Consider the following 9,637-nt stretch of genomic DNA (forward strand, 5'->3'; position numbering starts at 1 on the left):
TTTTTTTTTCTCAGGTATAAAAATTGGCCAGAAGCCGATAACAATGCCGTCGGCGGGACAGTCCGGACCCGATGGGGAGAGCATGTTCTCCAAAATTCTTCCTGGAGGTGCAGCTGAACAAGCAGGCAAACTTACTGATGGTAAAGAACAACAGGGACCCTTCAGTGTGGCCTGGGGGTAGAATGTGGGCTTTGTGATATAGAAGACCCCGTTTAATACTTTTGATTTATTGATTACATACAACAATCATACTGTACATACCTGCAGCCACCCATATAATATAATCCCCAGTACACTGCCTTAGGATCTCTGCTAGCAAACAACCACCCCTACCTCCCCCCCTTTACCGCCTGATGACAAGGTGGTGCTGGACCTGGGGTAGGGCTCCTTGAAGCGGCTGTTGCTGCCCCTCCGCCCGCAGCTCCTTGCTCCAGCTTGCTGAGGACCATTGCTTCTTCTTCCGGCCGAACAGGAAGGGGGTCCTAAAACCGGATTGGCCCGGGAGTCCTAAGACTTCCGGGCCAATCGGGTCTCAGAACCCATTTTCTGATTGGCTGGGAGGAGAAGCAGGAAGACATTAACGAATATTAATTTGCTAATGTCACACAACTGGGTGGGCTCAGGGCACAATGCTCTGCGCCCCAAGACCATCCTTTTTTATAGCCAATTAGAACATCAGCCTCTAATCATGTGCTTCAGAAAAAGAAAAAAAACATTGAAATCCATGCGTCCGGCGCCCTGCATGGAGATTAGGGGCTGGACGAATGGATTAGCGGGGCGGCACCCATAATGAAGCAGCCACCACTGCCCCACACCATTGCACCACCACCAGCCTGAACCGGTGATACAAGGCAGGATGGATCCATGCGCCAAATTCTGACCCCACCATCTGAATGTCGCAGCTGAAATCCAGACTCATCAGACCAGGCAATGTTTCTCCAATCTTCTATTGTCCAATTTTGGTGATCCTGTGCCAATTGTAGCCTCAGTTTCTTGTTCTTAGCTGACAGGAGTGGCACCCGGTGTTGTCTTCTGCTGCTGTAGCCCATCTGCTTGAAGGTCCGATATGTTGTTCTTTCAGAGATGGTATTCGGCATACCTTGGGTGTAACAAGTGATTATTAGAGTTATTGTTGCCTTTCTATTCTATCATCCAGTCTGCCCATTCTCCTCTGACCTCAACAAGGCATTTTCCTCCACACAACTGCCGCTCACTGGATATTTTCTCTTTTGTCCCACCATTCTCTGTAAATCCTAGAGATGGTATACTCAGACCAGCCGGTCTGGTACCAACAACCATGCCAGGTTCAAAGTCCCTTAAATCCTCTTTCTTCCCCCCCATTCTGCACTTCAGCAAGTCGTCTTCACCACATATAGATGCCTAAATGTATTGAGTTGCTGCCATGTGATTAGCTGATTAGAAATTTGTGTTACCGAGCAACTGAACAGATGGACCTAATAAAGTGAGTGTATGTTCCATAGTCATCGGATATCATAGAGCTGGAAACCCTGGAGATCTTTGAGTTATGACTTTGGCCTCCAGCCAGGTCACATAAACCTTTCATAGTCAGCCCAAGGAGGGCTCACATAGAGTACGGGGAGCAGGAACATCATTCTCCGACAGACAGACAACATCCATCGCAGGTCCGTTTGAAGGAATTTGGGGGCCCCAAGCAAAATGGACATGGAGGGCCCCCCAAACCCCCCCCCCCCCCCCCCCCGCACGCACACAAAGCCTACAGGAACCACAGCATAGCGATACAGTTTAAGTTCACCCACACCCTCTCTGTGTCCTTCTTACTCCCCTCCCTGTGACCTTCTTACTCCCCTCCCCCTCCCTGTGTCCATCTTACTACCCTCCCCCTCCCTGTGTCCTTCTTACTCCTCTCCCCCCCCCCTCCCTATGTTCTTTTTACTCCCTCTCCATGCTTTTTTTACCCCCCCCTATGTTTTTTTTACTCCCCCATGTTCTTTTTACTCCTTGTTTTTTTCTTCCCCCCCCCCCATGTTCTTTTTACCCCCCCTCCCTCCCTTCGTTCTTTTTACTCCCCCCCCCCTCCTCCCTACTGTACCGTGTAACAGGAGATTCAGTTTCCTGTTTCCGGTCGGACTGAAAGGAAGTGAGCACTCAGTGTGCACTTCCTGCCGGTCCGGCCGGGAACAGGAAACTGAATCTCCTGTACCGCGCAGTACTGGCCGGACTGACAGGAGGAAGGAAGAGGAGCTCGGCCACGCTACAGGGAAGGGGAAGAAGTGACGAGAGAGGCAGCAGCGCTGCAGCCGCCTGAGGCTTTCTATCGAGCTGCAGCATTTATAGGAAGTGCGGCAAGGGCCCTGCTTGGGGCCCCAGGCCAGCTCGGGGGCCCCAAGCAATTGCTTGGGTTGCTTGCCTTGTCGTGAAAGGCCTACTTCCATGGCAGAACTTTAGGGCTGTTACTGATTAAAATTTAAGTGTTCGATTAATCGATTTTTTTTTTTTAATCGATTAATCAACTAATTTCGATTAATTATAACGCACATATATTTTTCAGATCACCACCATATATAGTCCCCACTGTAATATCCACAGACATCTCCCCCCACTGTATAGCTGAAGATTAGAGCTTAATCTTACCAGAGAAGCCAGCAGAACACGAGCAGTTGAGGCCGGATGATGACGTCAGCGCCTCGCACTAGGTTCACCTAGGCCAACCCCCAGGTGGACCAAGATGGCAGCCGCTTCGGGAGCTAGGCCGAAGCCGCGGCCTTTGTTATGTCCGAGGCAGCAGCGGAGCTCCATGGCGATCCACATATGGTGACCCGTTCGGATCACGGATCATTTACGATCCGTTGCAACACTGGTACAATCAAAAGAATTTTGATCGATCAAAAAAATTAAAGATTAATCGAGGAATTAATCTTTAAATTCCACAGCCCTACAGAACTTATATTCTCAGCTCAGGCCGAGCCTCTGACACAACACATGGTGCATTGTCTGTATTACATAACATGGAAACATGTAACATGAACCATTATTATTCTGGTGTGATATTGATGTTCTTTTTTCCCTTTATTCCACAGCTGTGTCTGCGTTCGGCAAGAAGTTTTCATCATTTTGGTAAAAGAGCTCTGTAAGGTGAGTTACAGGTTTGCAATGTAAGGCCAATTCTGTCATAAATGTAAAAAAAAAAAAATCTGCATTTTTATTTTGCTAGAAAACCCCCCAAACATTATATATTTTTAGGCAGAGACCCTGGAGAATAAAATGGTTATGAGGATGAGAGAAAATTCTGGAAAGCCGCACTCCAAAAGTTAGCCTTTATTCGTTAAAAAATAGGATAAAAAATACATGCCACAGCAGAACGGACAGAAGAGCTGACGCGTTTCACACTATCAAACAGTGCTTAATCATAGCTATGATCGAGCAGTGATTCCCCTTTCCCTACTTTTCCCAGAATAAAATGGTTGGGATAGGCTAATGGTGAATAGTGGATTGGGAAATGTTGAATGTTGGTTTGGGAAATGAAGAATATTGGTTTGGGAAATGGTGAATAGTGGATTGGGAAATGGTAAATGGTGGATTGGGAAATGTTGACTGTTGGTTTGGGAAATGGTGAATTGGGAAATGGTGAATTGGGAAATGGTGAATTGGGAAATGGTGAATAGTGGATTGGGAAATGTTGACTGTTGGTTTGGGAAATGGTGAATAGTGGTTTGGGAAATGGTGAATTGGGAAATGGTGAATAGTGGATTGGGAAATGTTGACTGTTGGTTTGGGAAATGGTGAATAGTGGATTGGGAAATGTTGAATGTTGGTTTGGGAAATGGTGAATGGTGGTTTGGGAAATGGTGAATGGTGGATTGGAAAATGACGAATAGTGGTTTGGGAAATGGTGAATGGTGAATTGGGAAATGGTGGATTGGGAAATGTTGAATGTTGGTTTGGGAAATGGTGAATAGTGGTTTGGGAAATGGTGAATGGTGGATTGGGAAATGACGAATAGTGGTTTGGGAAATGGTGAATGTTGGTTTGGGAAATGGTGAATGGTGGATTGGGAAATGTTGAATGTTGGTTTGGGAAATGGTGAATGGTGGATTGGGAAATGGTGAATAGTGGATTGGGAAATGTTGAATATTGGTTTGGGAAATGGTGAATAGTGGATTGGGAAATGGTGACTGTTGGTTTGGGAAATGGTGAATGGTGGATTGGGAAATGTTGAATGTTGGTTTGGGAAATGGTGAATAGTGGATTGGGAAATGGTGAATAGTGGATTGGGAAATGTTGAATGTTGGTTTGGGAAATGGTGGATTGGGAAATGTTGAATGTTGGTTTGGGAAATGGTGAATAGTGGATTAGGAAATGTTGACTGTTGGTTTGGGAAATGGTGAATGGTGGATTGGGAAATGTTTAATGTTGGTTTGGGAAATGGTGAATTGTGATTTGGGAAATGGTGAATATTCATTAAGGAAATGGTGAATGTTAGTTTGGAAAATGGTGACAATTGGTTTGGGAAATAGTGAATATTGTTGGGAAATGGTGAATCGTGTTTTGGAAAATGGTGAATGTTGGTTTGGGAAATGGTGAATAGTGGTTTATGAAATGGTGAATAGTGGTTTGAAAAATGGTGAATACTGGTATATGAAATGTTGGATAATGATACCATCTAGTGCCCTGGAGGCTGTAAGGACAGTCCTCTTCACTGAGTAGCGGGGGTTGGGTTGGACAATGTACATCTCAGGGCTTGGTATCCAGTCTTGACCTCGTCTGTCTGCAGGGAACGGCTCCTGCACATTGTCACTTTGCGGCGGCACAATGGAGGGACAATGAAAATAAATTCTGATATGTCTGTGTCTTTTCTCACCATCACGTACCTTGACTGATAATGTGTCCAAATCGTCTTCTCTCCTAAACCAACACAGTGGAGATCCAGCGATGGAGACATATGAGGCTCCTACATACCTGCAGCACTGAACTCTGGGTATAAAAGTGAGTATTGCCCTCGGGGTATACAGAGACAGAAGTACTTTTCCCATAGGTGTTGGGTTAGATAAGGGTTATTCTACTTGTCAAGTCTTGAGAATGGTTTAGAGGGTGAAGGTGAACTAAAAATTTGGTTAGGACTAGACCAGGGGTCTCTAAACTTTCCAAACCCAGACTTTTGGTGGGCCAGGACTGTGAGTAAACAATGCCACATCATTGGTATTAGGGAGAGGAGTAGCGCCCCATCATTGGTGTCAGTGGGAGGAATAGTGAGCTATCATTGGTGTGAGTGGGAGGAATAGTGTCCCATTATTGGTGTGAGTGGGAGGAATAGTGAGCTATCATTGGTGTGAGTGGGAGGAATAGTGAGCTATCATTGGTGTGAGTGGGAGGAATAGTGAGCTATCATTGGTGTCAGTGGGAGGAATAGTGACCCATCATTGGTGTGAGTGGGAGGAATAGTGAGCTATCATTGGTGTGAGTGGGAGGAATAGTGAACTATCATTGGTGTCAGTGGGAGGAATAGTGAGCTATCATTGGTGTCAGTGTGAGGAATAGTGAGCTATCATTGGTGTCAGTGGGAGGAATAGTGAACTATCATTGGTGTCAGTGGGAGGAATAGTGAACTATCATTGGTGTCAGTGGGAGGAATAGTGAGCTATCATTGGTGTCAGTGGGAGGAATAGTGAGCTATCATAGGTGTCAGTGGGAGGAATAGTGAGCTATCATTGGTGTCAGTGGGAGGAATAGTGCCCCATCATTGGTGTGAGTGGGAGGAATAGTGTCCCATCATTGGTGTCAGTGGGAGGAATAATTCCTCAAGGTCCAGATAAAGGCAGGCAAAGGGCCACATCCGTCCCCTTGGCTGCAGTTTGGAGACCCCTGGACTAGACCCAGTCTGAATACTATATAGAGATAACAACAGACAGAAGCAAATATGTCCTTCAAGGGCTGTTATGTCTTTGCAGCTCCTTTCCTCTATAATTATGGTAACTGCCAAATGTCCCGGAGGAAAGTGAAGTCTTTAATACAGAAGTAAAATGTACGATCATTAATGGGGAACAGAGAAACCTACTAAGCAGATATTCTGTATTCATTAAATGGAACCAAGAAATAAAAGAATCTTATTTCTATAAGATAAACAATTAATAACAGCGTAGCACTTCCTATAATAATATCTCAGTGGTATGAACTATTCAGCAATCAATATCTATTTCATCAACAGTGAAGTGTCTTTGTGATAAAAATAGGGCTGGGGAAATTAAAGATTAATTCCTCGATTAATCTTTAATTTTTTTGATCGATTAAAATTCTTGACGTCAATGGACAGTGAGACTTACCCTGCTGGATGCGAGCAAACTGCACCCATTGGATTGAGGCACGATCATGCCCGAGCCTGGACCAGCTTTGTGACGTCACCTGACAGTAGACTTCAGCCCGCTGTCTGCTGAAAACGGGTCACAGGAGTGCAGAACAAACTGCACTTCTGTGATCCGCAGGAGAAGTACAGCCAAACAAGCTTAGGCTGTACTTCTCCTTTAAGTCTGGTGGTGCAAAACCAGAGATTGGAGTGCTTCTAATGGGGGTGAAAAATTAAAGGACTGATTGAAGCACTTTTGAGCACAGAGATACTTTATCATTTTTTAGCACAAAGACACTTCACTGTTGATGAAATAGATATTGATTGCTGAATAGTTGGTAGCACTGAGATACAATTTTTTTTATAAATTACACATTTAAAATTGGTTGGATGTTAGGATATTTTGAAGCACAGAGACACTTTTTTATGGTGAATTATGTATGGTTTTTAATTGATTTATGAATGAATTGTTAGAAGCGCTACACTGCTATTTATTGATTGTCTTTTAGTGGGGGAGATTCAGATAGAGATACGACGGCGTATCTCCTGATACACCGTGGTATCTCTGAGTTCCGTCCGTCGTATCTATGCGGCTGATTCATAGAATCAGGTTACGCATTGATCTCCCTAAGATCCGACAGGTGTAAGTGACTTACACCGTCGGATCTTAGGCTGCAATCTCCCACCGGCCGCTATGTGGCGCTTCCATTTGTATACGCGACGAATATGCAAATGAGGAGATCCGCCGATTCAGAAACTAATGCCCACCCGTCGCTTTTTTTTTACGTAGATATGATGGCCCGGATTCACATATATCGGCGCATATTTATGCCGCCGTAGCGTATCTCATATACGCTATGCCGACGTAGCGCAGAGAGGCAAGCACTGGATTCACAAAGCCAGTGCTGCCAAATCTGCGCTGGGTTTCCTATGTGTAAGTGGAAGTGGGCGTGAGCCATGCAAATGAGGCGTGACCCCATGAAAATGATGGGCCGAGCGCCATAAAGATACGAATAACGAACGGCGCATGCGCCGTACTGTGGACGCATCCCACTGCGCATGCTCAGAATCACGTCGGAACTACTCCCTAAGATACGACGGATCACTTCCTACGACGTGAACGTAACCTACGCCCATCCCTATTCACGTACAACGTAAACGACATAAGATACGACGGCTTGTGTTCCCTGGTCCATACCTTTGCATGGGTTGTGCCTCCTATATGGGGAATAACTTTACGCCAGACGTACGACTTACGCAAACCGTGTATATTATGCGCCGGGCGCAAGTACGTCCGTGAATCGACGTATCTCCCTTATTTCCATATTTGAATGGGAGAGCCACTTGCGTCCAGTGTAAATATGCGCTCACGATACGCCGGCATAGGAAAGTTACGTCGGTCGGATGAAGCCTATTTTTAGGCGTTTCTCAGTTTGTGACGACGGCGCATATTTGCACTTACGCGGCGTATCTCGAGATACGTCGGCGTAAGGCCTCGTACACACGGACCGCGTTTCCGCGGACATGTCCGACTGTGTGTACGGCCTAGCGGACAGGTTTCCTGGCCTAGCGGACAGGTTTCCAGCGGACAAAAGTTTCTTAGCATGCTAAGAAACTTGTCCGCTGGAAACCTGTCCGTCGGACATGTCCGATGGTTAGTACGACTCATCGGACATGTCCGCTGGTTATGACGTATAACCAGCGGCCCGAAATCCCGCGCATGCGTCAAACAGATTGATTCAACGCATGCGTGGAAGCATTGAACTTCTGTGTTGGAGAACGTCGGTGTCTTCTACGTCACCGCGTTCTCTGTCCGCGGGGATTTTGGTCTGATGGTGTGTACACACATCAGACCAAAAGCTCCCAGCAGACATGTTCGGTCGTGTGTACAAGGCCTTAGTGCTTTGTGAATTCGGGCCGATATCTTTGTGAATTGAACTCTGTTCTATATATATTGTGGTAATGAAGGAATGACTGCTTCTCTCTTCTACAGTCTACGAAAAGGAAAATTGGATGCCCCTGATGGTGACCCCTGAACAAGTATTTATGTATTCGACGAGGCCCTTCCTGTGACTCTTCATGAGAGACTTTATAAGACATGATGAAACATATGAACAAATATTCCTTCTGTAAGGGGGGAACAGGACACTTGGGGGTAACTCATGTTCCATGGGAGGCAAAATCCACTGGTTCTCTGTATGATCTTATACTCAAAGTTCCAAAACCTGGCACTTCTCCGGACTGCCTTTATATGTCTTCCGTGATCTCCACTTAAGAGCTTTGAAAAAGAGGGCTCCAAATCTCCTACTACAGCATTCCATTTCTGACCCGCCGGCAAGATCCTGTGCTCCTGCACCGCCCAGGAGCCGTAAAACCAAATCCAAGGCGCCAGGCGTCTGCAAAAACAGACAAGCGAGGACCTAGCACTGTTCATTTCTTCTGAAACTCGAGGCCATAGGACTCTGAGAGGCAGTGTGTGGACTGGTTGAGCCCCACCTCAGCCAGACATTTCTGTCAGCGATCAGTAAGCCATCAATGAGCCATTGCAATGGCAAAAAAAAAACCCATGTCTGTATCTTTTTAATTTCTACTTATGTTCATTTCAGAGCAGCCTTAACCATTCCAGATTCACGTACTCATATACCTCATATTTATTTTGCTCTTCAGCGTTTGCGTACTGCACCTCATTATTTTTTTATTTTATTTTTTTGTACGTCTCTCTTTGTGATTCAGATTAGCACATAGGGTATCTCTAGAAGCAATAGAGAGCAGTCAAAGAGCACAAAAATAACTTAACGAGGGGGAGATGAGGCCCTGTCATCCTCATTCTCCCTTTTCTATTGACTGTGTAATTCCAGTTTTAAGCCATCGCCAGCCGGGCACGTTCAAAGAGATGAAACGGCCTTTCGACGGAAGAGCGCCGTACTTCTGCCGCATGTTACCTTACACATTACCCCCTCCCCAGCCCCTGAATTGCTCCAGTATTGTAAAGTCGCTCCTGTGTCTGCTTTTTGATTGGGCGATTCCCTGTCCTGTTGAGCATGCTTTAAAGCTGACCGTCTCCTGGTCTTGCCCATTTGGCGCTTCCATCCATTTTTTGGGTTGCGGCAACTGATTATCATGTCTGATTGTCTATGCAACAAATTTTGGGAGGGGGGAGGGTAAAACCATGTTCATATCTTGCGACATTTCAATGTTATGTATATGGATTTATTTATAATATGTGCTATTGAGATTGATATGTTTATATTAATGCCCCCCGTGTGTATGATGTTAGTGGCATGTTTGACCTCTCCCAGGACTTTGCCAAAGGCTAGT

At 45.7% G+C, this 9,637-nt stretch overlaps 1 protein-coding gene across 1 annotated transcript in view; it reads left to right on the forward strand.

Moving 5' to 3' along the window:
* Positions 1 to 8,883, forward strand: part of BSN (bassoon presynaptic cytomatrix protein) — a 144,853-nt gene extending 135,970 nt beyond the window's left edge. The window contains exons 9-12 of the mRNA XM_040358816.1: positions 15 to 140; positions 3,060 to 3,114; positions 4,899 to 4,965; positions 8,313 to 8,883. Of these exons, the coding sequence (XP_040214750.1) occupies positions 15 to 140; positions 3,060 to 3,100 (167 nt within the window). The 3' untranslated portion in view covers positions 3,101 to 3,114; positions 4,899 to 4,965; positions 8,313 to 8,883. The remainder of the gene's footprint in view (positions 1 to 14; positions 141 to 3,059; positions 3,115 to 4,898; positions 4,966 to 8,312) is intronic.
* Positions 8,884 to 9,637: the final 754 nt, after the last annotated feature.

Source organism: Rana temporaria, chromosome 7 (genome assembly GCF_905171775.1).
Source record: "Rana temporaria chromosome 7, aRanTem1.1, whole genome shotgun sequence".
Classification (NCBI taxonomy): Eukaryota; Metazoa; Chordata; class Amphibia; order Anura; family Ranidae; genus Rana; species Rana temporaria.